The sequence below is a fragment of the Heptranchias perlo genome, chromosome 23 (genome assembly GCF_035084215.1).
Source record: "Heptranchias perlo isolate sHepPer1 chromosome 23, sHepPer1.hap1, whole genome shotgun sequence".
Taxonomy (NCBI): domain Eukaryota; kingdom Metazoa; phylum Chordata; class Chondrichthyes; order Hexanchiformes; family Hexanchidae; genus Heptranchias; species Heptranchias perlo.
Window position 1 is genome coordinate 5,642,537 of NC_090347.1, and position 14,456 is coordinate 5,656,992.

Here is a 14,456-nt window from a genome sequence, read left to right on the forward strand (position 1 = left end):
TTTTATGAAGAAAACAGTAATTTTGAAAGCTTCAAAAGGTTTTTCAGTACTTAAGTGGTTGCCTTGGACAGAATGCATGGAGATCCCACGGGAATCACCTCTGGGACTGACATGAGGGAACCTCCACAAGACAGGATGATCCTTAATATAGGTTTAAATCTGAAACATTGATATATTTTCCCAACTGACCCATTGGAGACACAATGCTGCACATACGTGGAATTCATGCTGCAATAGCAGGTCCCCCTCCCAGGGACTTCAATCCTGTTGCTGTTAGCAGTTCCATTAAAACACAACAAATTAAATACCCATCAATTAAACTACAAATCATTCACAGCAATTTAATGCTTTGTTAAATATTATGCCCAAACTTTTCTACTTGCAATTCCTAAAAATTCCATCAGAGAAGCAGTTAATCCAGTTATTGACGCATATACAACTTTTGATACCATTGACAACATGCGGATTACGTAGGGGGTACTAAGTGTGTTATAACAGGCAACTTACTGCCCAGAATTTTACTTCATTACCTTCCTTTCATGAAGGTGCTCCAGATGCAGCTTTTCTTGTTCAAATCTTCCTGCTTGATTCTGTAAAGAAAATTACACATTAAACAAGCCACAGGCATTCATTGATGTGAAAAAAAGTCAACTAATGAACTCAAATTACAATTAGGACTTACTGTGTTCACCTGTCTTTTAAACAGCTATTAAACTAAAAGAACTAAATTTTAAGCAATGGTTTGTATCTTTGTCTACTTAATTGAGGTTAAACTCTCCATTTCCTCTCCCACGCCCACCTTTCTACCTTGGTTTCACTAGGCCACACGCTATCTGGGAGGGACGGACGGACGAATGAACCTGCTCCTAATCCTCCATCACTACTGCCCTAAGCTTGTCTCCAGGAGGAGCACAAGAGTAGATGGGGAGGATCCTTCCTCTGATTTTCCTCCCCTTCATGTGAGGAGGGGCCTGGCCTCTTTTCAGTGACTCCGACAGATGTCAACAACAACTTGCATTTATTTAGCGCCTTTAACATAGAAAAGCCTCTCAGGCGCTTCACAGAATTGTAATCAGACAAAAATTGGCAGGAAGGGGAGTAGATAGGAGAGATGGGCCCAAGAGGGAAAAAAAAAAGATAGAAATAATGGGCTCGGATCTGGAGCAGCAGCCAAAATGCACACGCGAATGGACACAGAGGTAATTCAAGTTAGATAGGCATGGCAAAGGTTAGGATAGATAGGTCAGCTGTGCTCTTGTTTCCATCACCCCCCCCAACCCCGTTTTTCAGCATAAGGTTCTGCCAGGGGTGCGACTGGACCATGTTAATGTTAACTGTATCATGTGATTTATATTAATTAGTGTTAATTATATTCAGGTGGTGTGTGTCAATTGGGGACTTTCTTGTATCCTTTTTATATGAGAGCTTTTCTAGGGTGTGGTGTGTGTGTAAGGGGAATCTGTGTAAGGTGAATAAAGGCTTGGAAGCAACTGAAGACCAGTCTCTAGTATTCTATCTTTCACCACTTGGCTATCCAATTTATAACAGTTAATGGACTGGCCCACCAAATTCAGCCACATGCAAAGTACAGTTCAGACACGCTGCATCTACCAGCACCTGGGTGGGGGAGGGCCAGGAAATCATCTCCACCTTAACACACATCTTCCAAAAACCCATATACACATCTACTGTATTCCCTTTATCTATACAAAGTGACTTCTTCAAAAAAAACTATTAAACTCTGGCTTTTCTTATTCCAAGCATTTCCAACTGCTCACCAATTTGATCTCCAGCTATGGATTCTGCTTTTAGACCAACAGGTCTATAGTTACCTAGTTTATGCTTCTCTCCCTTCTTGAACAGAGATATTACATTGGCTACCCTACAGTCCTCTTGGAGAATTGAAAAATTGTTAACAGAGTCTCTGCTATCATCTCTTGAACTTCCGTCAACAGCCCAGGGTGCATGCCATCTGGATCCGGTGACTTCTCAGATTTGAGTTTTGCTAATTTTTTCAGAACCAACTCCTTTTCTAAAGTTATCTCTAACAATTGTTCAATATTCTCCTCCAGTACACCTACACTCTCACTTCCACCATCATATGTAAAAACAAATATGAAATATTTATTCTATACTTCCGCCAAAACTAGATTTTCCCCTTCATCCCCGAGGCCCTACCCTCTCTAAGTATTTTTAAAAACTTTTTATGTTATAAAAGCCCTTACTATTTCCTTTTATATTACCCATTAGTCTATTTTCATATTCCTTTTTAGGCCTTCCACTCTATTCCTCTTCCTACCACACTTTCTATATTTCTCATGATTTTCTTAATCACATATTTTAAATGATTAAATTTTAGACTTGTTTTAAGCTCTCTATTTGTCCATAAAATTCTATTTTTTGATGCATCTACTTTTCACCTCAAAGGAATATATTTATCTTTTACTCTATTCATCTCATAAATTTAAGATTCCCACTGCTGATCCAATGTCTTGTTTGCTAACTTTTCTGCCCAGATCTCTTCCCATCTCACTGAACTTTGCCTTTTTTCCAGTCTAGCGCCCTTATCTTTGACTCTTCTTTATCCTTTTCTATTTTTTACCTTGAATCTAACTAAGTTGTGGTCACTATTTTCCATTTGTTCTCCTACTCTTACCTCCATTATTTGTCCCACTTCATCTCCCAGAACTAAATCAAGCAATGTTTCTTTCCTTGACGGACTAGAAAAATAATGATCAAGGAAGCAGCGTTTTAAAAAGCATTCCCCACTTTCTCTATGTAGTTTCGATGCAACTTTGGGAGGCTGTAGGTGTGCAGGTATGTAGACGGAACGGCATCTTGTAGATTATTCATCTTTTCTAGATAAGTACATGAGGGAGAAAGGAATAGAAGGGTATCCTGAGAGGGTTAGATGAAGTAGGGAGGGAACTGGCATAGACCAGTTGGGCCGAATGGCCTGTTTCTGTGTTGTAGTTTCGATGTAACTTTCATAGGAACATAGGAACAGGAGTAGGCCATTCAGCCCCTCGTGCCTGCTCCGCCATTTGATAAGATCATGGCTGATCTGTGATCTAGCTCCATATACCTGCCTTTGGTTACCAAAAAACTATCTATCTCACATTTAAATTTAGCAATTGAGCTAGTGTCAATTGCTGTTTGTGGAAGAGCGTTCCAAACTTCTACCACCCTTTGTGTGTAGAAATGTTTTCTAATCTCGCTCCTGAAAGGTCTGGCTCTAATTTTTAGACTGTGCCCCCTACTCCTAGAATCCCCAACCAGCGGAAATAGTTTCTCTCTATCCACCCAATCCGTTCCCCTTAATATCTTATAAACTTCGATCAGATCACCCCTTAACCTTCGAAACTCTACAGAATACAACCCCAATTTGTGTAATCTCTCCTCGTAACTTAACCCTTGAAGTCCGGATACATAACCTTTATTTTAGTCTATCTTGGGATAAAGTTATTGCCCTGTTGTTTTTGTATTTCTGAATTCTGCACAAACCTCCCCTTCTATCTGATCTTCTCTAGTCAGTGGTCTGTAATGCTCAAAGATAATTGTACCATTTTCCTTCCTATTCTTTAACTTTACCCATATGGATTCTGTCTCAATACAACCCGTAAAACATGCTTACATTCTAGAACTATGATAGAATACTTTACTGCCACCATACCTTTTTCCCCCTCACTATCTCTATTGAAAATGTTATAGCCAGGAATATCAGAGTTCCCAGTCCTGTTCAAACCTAAACCGAGACTCCAGTGTAACTGCCTTATCATATCCCTCCATAGTTATCAATACTTCTAACTCTCCAATTGTTTGAAATGCTTTATGCATTCACATGCATACCTCTTACTCCTGACACAAATTTTTGGCAGTCTTACTCTTTTTAATTCCTACTTCCTTCTGATCTGTTCTTCATTACTTTCCCCTCTTTCTCTTTTCCCTTTCATAAAACCCCTTGACCCTTTTGCTTCCACATCTTGTTTTCTTCCCTCCACTTGCCATATTACTTTATGCTATCGGTGCCATTTTGGCTAAAATACTCCCCGAGTCAACTAGTTTAATCCCATTCTCCTTTGCTCCCGTACCCTTTAATATTCCTCTTTTTAAGCAACTATTTATTTTCCTTTTAAGAATTTATGGACACAGCTTCAGAATGGGTTGTGCAAGTTTTCCCAGCCTCCCCTTTAAGTTTATTTGTGATTATCCTGAATCTGTGCTCTTTTGTTACAGTCTCACCAGCCAGTGAAAGCAGTCTCAGTATTTCGAGCTTATTACTACCATTAGATCATGAGTTTGTCACAATACACAGAATTTCATTATGTATATAAAAAAAGCAGACAAGAAAAAGCAGAAGTAGGGAAGAACTGGTATATTGAACGTTCAAAGGAAACATTCTGAATGTGTAAAAGGTGAGGGTTTAGAACGCCGACAGTCTATCACAGCATTACTGTTCTCTCAACAGCGATCCCATTTATAATAGTAAAACGCAAGAAAGCCACATTGTACCTCAATTGATTAGGATATAAAGACAAAAGCAGTTTTTGCATTACACAAACATGTAGTCTTTTAACTGATGCAACACAATTATCAGTGGTGACTAACATGTTTCAGTTACTGGTGTACAAAAAATAACACACATTAGAATGTGGAACTTCTGCTCCAACCATTCTGTATAAAGCCAAGGGTTTGATGGTAATGAATATGATCTGCTGCATGGTATTGCCAGACATAACAGACTGCAAGGGATCTAAGAAGGGAAGACAACACAGCAGTAAACATGTGTCTGGGCTGCTTGAGGGGTTAGTTCAATACTGCTGATATGTGCACATATCAGCAGTATTGAACCAATCCCTCAAGCAGCCCAGACACATGTTTAGAGTCAGCTTTATACAGAATCTAGCTTTTGTCCTATTTAAACTAGGAGTAATGGGAAAAAACAAAGGAGAAAAGAAAGTAGAAGAGCCATTCAGCCCATCGTTTAAGTTTATGTACTGGACCCGTACAAGATAATCTCATCCTCCTTCAACATTCAGCCAATGTCTCTCTGCTTCAGGGATGCCTAAGCTTTAAGTCTTCATGGAATGCACAGGTGTATACCATGCAGCCTTGGGGCCACACATACAGCTTGATTTGCATATATCTCAAGTTGCTGACTAACAGATCTTGGTGTCTTGATTAGGATTTACCAATGACGCAACAGGGATAGCCCTTTCCAAACCTCCAAGTCCACAAAATTCAAACAGGATAAACCAGCAAATATGAACTAAGTGCGAACAGGATTAAATTACCTGGGCCTCATGGCCCTGACTGTCCTGCCTCGGAGGTCGCACATGACCCATGAGCTGCAGCTTGACCATCCCTGATCTATGGACAATTGGGTCCAATTATTATTTATTAATATGTTATTACAATATCTGAATGAAAATGCATACTAGGTTTTGTAAGTCTGTTTTTTGGAGTTTAACATTCTATAATTTACACTAGATAAACGTAAATCTAATGGATATAGGCAAATCAAGCAGAAAGAGCTCAAAATTATTCACAAGTCAATTAGCGTGTATAAAACTAACTCAACTATCTTGTCTGTTATCTGTGTCAGGTCCATGGTTTCTATAACACTGGTTTGGGTAAGCCCAGCTTTAGTTACCGTAAATGTACCGTTGCACATCAAAAATGCTGAAAAGCAAAACCACTACTAAAGCTAGATTCTATACAAAAACAAATGTTCCACCAACACACATTTTCCCACCCTATATTTTGCCCACCCTCTCTGTTTTCTGAAGATACCAGTCTTCCTGCACTTCTCCCAAGTGGCCAGCCTTCATATGTGAGTCAAAGCAGTGAGCATCAGCTGGCTATTTAGCCAGAGGGGTCAGCACAGCCAGGCCTTATCCTGTCCTCATCCAAAATCCAACTATTTCCACATCCGAGCAGTGTTCACTAAAGAACAATCAGGAGCCTTATCACTGCCCATATACAAACTTTTATAATTATAATGCTGGTAAATACTTCTACAGTCTGCAGTGGGTCATTTCTATGTCATTCATTGTTTAGGGTCTTTATGGTCCAGCAACATAGGGCATCGTATTGCATAAATCTAGAAAGCAGATTACAAGACCAGTCTAATCTTCACTAACATGTTTGGATGTTAAAGTCAGCCTAATGTGGCCAGGTGTTTTTACATAGTAAAAAAAATCACAAAATTGAAGAGTCAAATACTGAAGAATTTCAGCACATTTTGCTGAATCCAGTTCAACCTTTGACTGACTTGGAGACCAAAGAGAAAATACACTATGTAAATGCAATTTGGGCCTTACAACATCACACTCATATCTCGTCCTACCCATTTACTTCTCAAAGACAAACAGCTTAACATACTGTATGGTTGAAGTGTATTTCTAATTTTCCAAGAAATGTCACACCCAAATCAGCATTATGTTTAAATACTCCCTACATTTGCAAATCTCTTTTGCAGGGCTTCATTTTATCACTTATTCATCAATTTAATCCAAACAAAACTAACAGTACATGCATTTTTCACACAACAAATGAACTTCTACAATATGGCATCATCTCCAATGAAATTGGCAGAGGGACTAATTCAATAAATGTGAATAATTTCAGATGACTGTTTTCTTGGATTCAGATTGTCATTGGTTGCTAATGAGCACAAGACAAGTTTTATTGAAACTTAATAAAACTTTATTAATTTATATATAACGATATGTTTATATATGTTTGATCACCATCTCTATCTCCAGCCTTCTGAGAACCTACCTTCAGCTGTTGCTGTTTCTGATGCTCACTTTCCTGCAGTTCATTCTTCAGTTGGAAGACATTCTGCTCCAGTTCTTCAATAACATCAGCTGCCTGTTGCGAGAGAATTAAAAAGAGGACAAACAACAATGAGGTTAATAATTAAGGCTCATGGAATATTTCTGCACAATACTCAAACATAGAAACATAGAAAATAGGAGCAAGAGTAGGCCATTCGGCCCTTTGGGCCTGCTCCGCCATTCAAAACGATCATGGCTGATCGTCTAACTCAGTAGCCTGTTCCCGCTTTTTCCCCTTATCCCTTGATCCCTTTAGCATTAAGAAATATATCTATCTCCTTCTTGAATACATCTAATGACTTGGCCTCCACTGCCTTCTGCAGTAGAGAATTCCACAGGTTCACCACCCTCTGAGTGAAGAAATTTCTCCTCATCTCAGTTTTAATGGCATACCCCGTATCCTGAGACTGTGACCCCTGGTTCTGGACTCCCCAGCCATCGGGAACATCCTCCCTCCATCTAGTCTGTCTAGTCCTTTTAGAATTTTATATGTTTCGATGAGATCACCTCTCATTCTTCTAAACTCGAGTGAATATAGGCCGAGTCAACCCAATCTCTCCTCATACGTCAATCCTGCCATCCCAGGAATCAGTCTGATAAATCTTCATTGCACTCCCTCCATGGCAAGGACATCCTTCCTCAGATAAGGAAACCAAAACTGCATATAATACTCCAGATGTAGTCTCACCAAGGCCTGGTATAACTGCAGTAAGACATCCCTGCTCCTGTACTCAAATCCTCTTACAATGAATACCATTCGCTTTTCTAACTGCTTGCTGCACCTGAATGCTTTCAGCAACTGGTGTACAAGGACACCCAGGTCTCGTTGCACCTCCCTTTTTCCCAATCTATCACCATTCAGATAATAATCTGCCTTTCTCTTTTTATTACCAAAGTGGATAACCTCACATTTATCCATGTTATACTGCATCTGCCATGTTCCTGCCCACTCACCCAACTTGTCTAAATCACATTGCAGCCTCTTTGCATCCTCCTCACAGCTCACATTCCACCCCAGCTTTGTGTCATCTGCAAACTTGGAAATGTTAGATTTAGTTCCCTCATCCAAATCATTGATATATATTGTGAATAGGTGGGGCCCAAGCACTGATCCTTGTGGTACCCCACTAGTCACTGCCTGCCACCCGAAAAAAGACCCGTTTATTCCTACTCTCTGTTTCCTGTCAACCAATTCTCAATCCATGCCAGTATATTCCCCCCAGTCCCATGTGCTTTAATTTTGCACACTGACCTCTTGTGTGGGACCTTATCAAAAGCCTTCTGAAAATCCAAATACACTGGTTCTCCCCCAGCTATTCTACTAGTTACATCCTCAAAAAACTCCAGTAGATTTGTTAAGCATGATTTCCCGTTCATAAACCCATGCTGACTTTGTCCAATCCCGTTAATGCCCTCCAAGGCTTCTGTTATCACATCTTTTATAATAGACTCTAGCATTTTCCCCACTACTGATGTTAGGCTAACTGGTCTGTAATTCCCTGTTTTTTCTCTCCCTCCTTTTTTAAACAGTGGGGTTACATTTGCCACCCTCCAATCTGTAGGAACTGTTCCAGAGTCTATAGAATTTTGGAAGATGATTACCAATGCATCCACTATTTCCAGGGCCACTTCCTTTAGTACTCTGGGATGTAGATCATCAGGCCCTGGGGATTTGTCAGCCTTTAGCCCCATTGATTTCCCTAGCACTATTCTTTCACTAATACTGGTTTCCTTCAGTTCCTCCCTCTCACTAAACCCTTGGTTCCCTAACATTTCTGGCAGATTATTTGAGTCCTCCTTTGTGAAGACAGAACCAAAGTATGTGTTTAAATTGTTCTGCCATTTCTTTGTTACCCGTTATAATTTCCCCCATTTCTGACTGTAAGGGACCGAACATTTGTCTTCACTAATCTTTTTCTCTTGACATATTTATAGAAGCTTTTACAGTCAGTTTTTATATTCCCTGCTCGTTTACTCTCATACTCTATTTTTCCCTTCTTTATCAATCTCTTTGTCCTCCTTTACTGAATTCTGAACAGCTCCCAATCCTCAGGCTTGCCGCTTTTTCTGGCAATTTTATATCTCCTCTTTGGATCTAATACTATCCCTAATTTCTTTTGTAAGCCACGGTTGAGCCACCTTTCCTGTTTCATTTTTGCGCCAGACAGGAATGAATAATTGTTGAAATTCCTGCACACGTTCTTTAATTATTAGCCAATGCCTATCCACCGTCATCCCTTTTAGTAAAGTTCCCCAATCTATCATAGCCAACTCGCACCTCATACTTTCGTAATTTCCTTTATTTAGATTCAGGACCCTAGTTTCGGATTCAACTATTTCACACTCCATCTTAATGAGGAATTCTATCATGTTATGGTTGCTCTTCCCAAACTCAGAATACAGCAAAACTGTATTGACAGCCATGAATGTCCACAGAAGACAACACGTTACGACAAAATTATTGGAAAAGGTAATTTGGTGTGTTGATGTGAGGCACGATAATATTGTAAAATATTTACCAAAGACAAAGACATGCAAAAATATTGCAGTATTCAACTTGAAGGACCGCACATTAAAATTCAGACATTTTTTACATATCGAAGACTTTGCGATAAACAGGGAGGAGTTAAAATTAATGGATGGTGTTACTTCATATACACGTGTATAGCAAGGTGGATGGTGGTGCCTGTATACCTTGGCTGCTGAGTGCGCATGCTCCTGCTTTATGTAATTCAGCTCTATGTCATGTTTATTTTGCATTTGCCTTACGGTTTTCTCATAGCCCTCCAACATTTGCGGCTTTTCTTTCTGAAGAGAGCTGTATCTTGAGGGGGCAAGAAAAGAAAGAATTTAATTTTATTACAAAGCTTCTAGTTATCTTCAGGGTCCATTTCTGACAGCAAGCTTACCTCCAATCAATGTCAGCTTTTAAACATTTCTCTCTGGAACTTTGTTAATGACTAACATAGTATTGCTTGATCGCCAATAGGTTTTAGCAATCAGGAAGACTTTTATTACTGAATAAAGAGCTATACCACTTCAGCTGAGAATTTATGTAATACTAATAGGCCATGTTATCGGATGGTTTACTACTTTTAAAGGAAAGCTGTACAGAGAATGGTTTTGAATGATATATGCAGTTCAGCTATTAAAAGGCTGCTTCACATCTTGGAGGTCAAACGATGTGATAAACCAGGACAAAGAAAATTCATTTGATTACGAATGTCATCTGAATAACCTTGGAACACAATGCCATAAATATTTTCCCATCTAACACACATAAGGTTTACCAAAGCCTGGGGACAACAGCTGGGCTGTGGAGATGCCATTACTATTGATGCCATAACTGAAGTGATAACCTATTATGTGACTCATTAGGATCTTAAATACTGATTCGTTTACAAATTGTTAGTAAGTTATTGAATGGCATGTATACATTAGATATATAATAATGGACCATCAACAAAGAGAATAAACTCACGCAGTGAATGACAGTCAAGAGGACAGAGATTAGGTTACAGCTTTGTAACTGTTATTTGTGATATATAGGCATTTAATGTTATAATAAAACTCAATACACATTTAGTATCATGGTAGGTACAGCACAGGAGGAGGCCATTCAGCCTGTGCCGGTTCTTTGAAAGAGCTATCCAATTAGTCCCATTCCCCTGCTCTTTCCCCATAGCCCTGTAATTTTTTTCCCTTCAAGTATTTATCCAATTCCCTTTTGAGAGTTACTATTGAATCCGCTTCCACCACCCTTTCAAGCAGTGCATTCCAGATCATTACAACTCTCTGCATAAAAAAAATGTTTCCTCATGTTGCCTCTGGCTCGTTTGCCAACCACCTTAAATCTGTGTCCTCTGGTTACCGACCCTTCTGCCGCTGGAAACAGTTTCTCCTTATTTACTCTATCAAAACCGTTCATGATTTTGAACACCTCTATCAAATCTCCCCTTAATTTTCTCTGTTCTAAGGAGAACAACCCCAGCTTCTCCAGTCTCTCCAAATAGCTGAAGTCCTTCATCCCTGGCAACATTCTGGTAAATCTCTTCTGCACCCTCTCTAAGGCCTTGACATCCTTCCAAAAGTGCGGTGTCCAAAAATGAACACAATATTCCAGCTGAGGCCCAACTGTTATAAGCTGGATAGCCCAGTGAAGGATAGAATACTAGGGCCTGGTCTTCAGTTGCTTCTGAACCTTTATTTATAGAGTTCCATATTACACACATCCTAGATAAGCTCTCTTATGTATGGATACGAGACCCCCAATTGATACACACCACCTGAATACAATTAACACTACTTGATATAAATCACATGGATACAATTAACACTAACCAGTGTTTTATAAAGGTTTAGCATAATTTCCTTGCTTTTGTACTCTATGCCTCTATTAATAAAGCCCAGGATCCCATATGCTTTTTTTTAAAACAGCCGTCTCAACTTGTCCTGCTACCTTCAAAGATTTATGTATGTGCATCCCAGGTCTCTCTGTTCCTGCACCCCCCTTAAAATTGTACCATTTAGTTTATAATGCCTCTCCTCATTCTTCGTACTAAAATATCACTTCACACTTCTCTGCATTAAATTTCCTCTGCCATGTGTCTGCCCATTTCACCAGTCTGTCTATGAGAGTTTAGAAGAATGAGAGGGGATCTCATTGAAACTAATGAAATTCTGACCGGGCTAGACAGACTGGACGCAGGGATGATGTTTCCCCTGGCTGGGGGGTCCAGAACGAGGGGTCACAGTCTCAGGATACGGAGTAGGACATTTAGGACTGAGATGAGGAAAAATTTCTTCACTCAGAGGGTGGTGAACCTGTGGAATTCTCTACCACAGAAGGCTGTGGAGGCCAAGTCACTGAATATATTTAAGAAAGAGATAGATAGATTTCTAGACACAGGAGGCATCAAGGGGTATTTGGAGAGAGCGGGAATATGGTATTGAGATAGAGGATCAGCCTTGATCATATTGAATGGCGGAGCAGGCTCGAAGGGCCAAATGGCCTACTCCTGCTCCTATTTTCTAAGTTTCTAACCTACAGGGCTACGGACCAAGTGCTGGAAAGTGGGATTAAACTGGATGGCTCTTTTTCGGCCAGCATGGACACGATGGGCCAAACGGTCTCCTTCTGTGCCTTAACTTTCTATGATTCTATGCCCTCCTGAGGTCTGTTACTGTCCTCCACATGGTTTACTACATTTCTGAGTTTGGTGTCATCTGCAAATTTTGAAATTATTCCATCTAGGTCATAAATATATATCAAAAAGAGCAGTGGTCCTAATACTGACCCCTGGGGAACACCACTGTATACTTCCCTCCAGTCTGAAAAGCGACCATATAATAGTAGAAACTTTATTAAAACCACAAGCAGAAATTAATTGTTAAAAAAATTCAAAATTGGATTGTTATATATATTAAATACATTTATATAAAAACAAATCCACTCTATATATCTGCAGTGGTACATGCTTACATACACTTAGGTTAGTATTTGAAAATAGTCTCTGAAAACATTACCACTAAGTGATTACGTTTTGGTGTCAATGTTTCAAGAGTACAGGATTTTAATCTGCATTGGATTAGTGGTAAGTAAACACTGTTCTATAGATCATGTAGAGGAACGGTTAAAGGGAAAGAAAAATCTACGGAATCCCAGCTGAGAGGAATTTTATTTACATTATTTTGTAGCCTGATATTTCATTATTTACATTTTTCTTCATATGTTTGCTTTAAAACATGTATTTTTCACAATAACTTGCTCCCCTACTTGTGCAAAAAATTCAAATATAAACATGTCATTCCATTTTTTAATGCAGATTTTGCAATCATTTTTAAACAATGAATGGTGCACATTTAGAAGCACATGTTATAACTGGCCTCAAGTAAATATTTAAAGACAGGTTTTAAACCAAATCAGAATCATAAATGATCAAAAGAGTGAAGGTGCAAATCCATATCAAGCCACATTATTTCTCTCTTTGAGGACTGCAATTGCATTTTTGCACCAGAATTAAAAATGCAGCCATCTTTCAAAGTGATGTTATTTAAAGGATAAATTAAAATTGTGTTCTTTATGTTCTCAACCTCATTGAGCGTCAATTTAATTGTCCACTTATTGTCGGGTTCCTGGTTCTGTAATAACCAAGGCAACCGTTCAAGCTTGAGCTTTAAAATGATTGAAGAACTGACTAAGAACTTGCTCCTGAAACGGTAAGCAGAAGTTCAAAAATAGCAAAGTAAAAGTCTTTCAATTTAATATTTTTGAGAAAAAGGTCAGATAGAATAAGACAGGTTATATTTGGCAGAATGGAAAGAAGAGAGACTTGGGGACAATTCAGGATAACAGTGTGTGCAGATTTGAAGTGTTGACTTAATTTTTTAGTTAAAATTGTGTTCAGGTACAATAATTTTATTTGTATGGGATAATTTTAGGAGAATTTAAGGATTTCTCACAAAATGACACAACTGCTTTTACTTCACAGAGGCTTCAAGACCTCATTACTTTAACTCTTAAGTCTAACAACACCAGTGTTTCCATGTTTTCAAGATAACTTTTTAAATACAATCCCATCATGTCCAGTTGAGTGAATAACTGCTATTATACAATACTACAGTCAGGTGTACAGAATTAACAGCAAAAGAAATTTCTGCTGGAATTTAATTGATACATTTAATTGCAGTGAACGAATGCTTGAATCTGAAATTAGAAAAGTATGCAGTGGGATTAACCAGCTTCTGAAAGAAAAAAACAGGTGGAATCCTTGATCAGGACTGGTGTCACTTCTTTCTCTTTCAGATACTGACTGATTTGCTGTGTATTTCCAGCATTTTCTGACTCTTACTAAAGTACATTCCCCTGGTGCTGGTCAGTGCCTTACCCAAATGGCAATTTTTCAAATGTGAGTCTAGGCAGCAAGTGTCTACAGGCTTTTGACCACGGAGGAAATCACAGCCTGTGCCAATCCTGCCTTTTCACAACATTCACATGCACTTTCCAGCATGGTATGTGGATGGAAATCAGAGGCGGAAACTCTGCTGATTTTTCTCACCTCTAACTAATGGGCAGTGAACAACCATTGTGCTGGCAGATTTCTAATTGGCAGGCTTGGGTGACTGATGTTTGCAGAAAAGTTAACAACCTCATCTCTCTTTTCTTTAAAGAGGAACAGGTTCAGTCAGCCTTTTGCTCCCAAAACTTCTTAGAGGCCACTGAGACACTAAGCAGAAGCTTTCGGAAAATAAATAAAAGGAACCTAACTTGGTTTCCCTTGAGTATTATGACATTCCACAATCTTGTATAAATCCACAACTTGCCCAAAAATCCATTTTTTTCTTTGATTACTCTGTGGGGCACCAAAGCACCCAATATACTTGCTGCAGCGACCCGAAGAACCAACCTAAGAGGATAATATACCCAACAATCCAGGGAAACTAATACTGAATCAAGGGCTTGAACTCACTAAAGTTAACATAAACAAGAAAACAGTATTAGAAAAAATAATGACATTAAAGACTGACAAATCCCCAGGACCTGATGGTTTTCACCCCAGGGTTTTAAAGGAAGCAGGTAAGGAAATTGCAGATGCAATTACAGATAATCTTCCA

The 14,456-nt window shown here is 39.1% G+C and overlaps 1 protein-coding gene across 1 annotated transcript in view; it reads right to left on the reverse strand.

Moving 5' to 3' along the window:
* cep112 (centrosomal protein 112) overlaps positions 1 to 14,456 on the reverse strand; it is a 358,450-nt gene that overhangs the window by 186,922 nt on the left and 157,072 nt on the right. The window contains exons 15-17 of the mRNA XM_068003888.1: positions 9,537 to 9,666; positions 6,784 to 6,876; positions 531 to 590 (exon numbers count right to left, since the gene is read on the reverse strand). Of these exons, the coding sequence (XP_067859989.1) occupies positions 531 to 590; positions 6,784 to 6,876; positions 9,537 to 9,666 (283 nt within the window). The remainder of the gene's footprint in view (positions 1 to 530; positions 591 to 6,783; positions 6,877 to 9,536; positions 9,667 to 14,456) is intronic.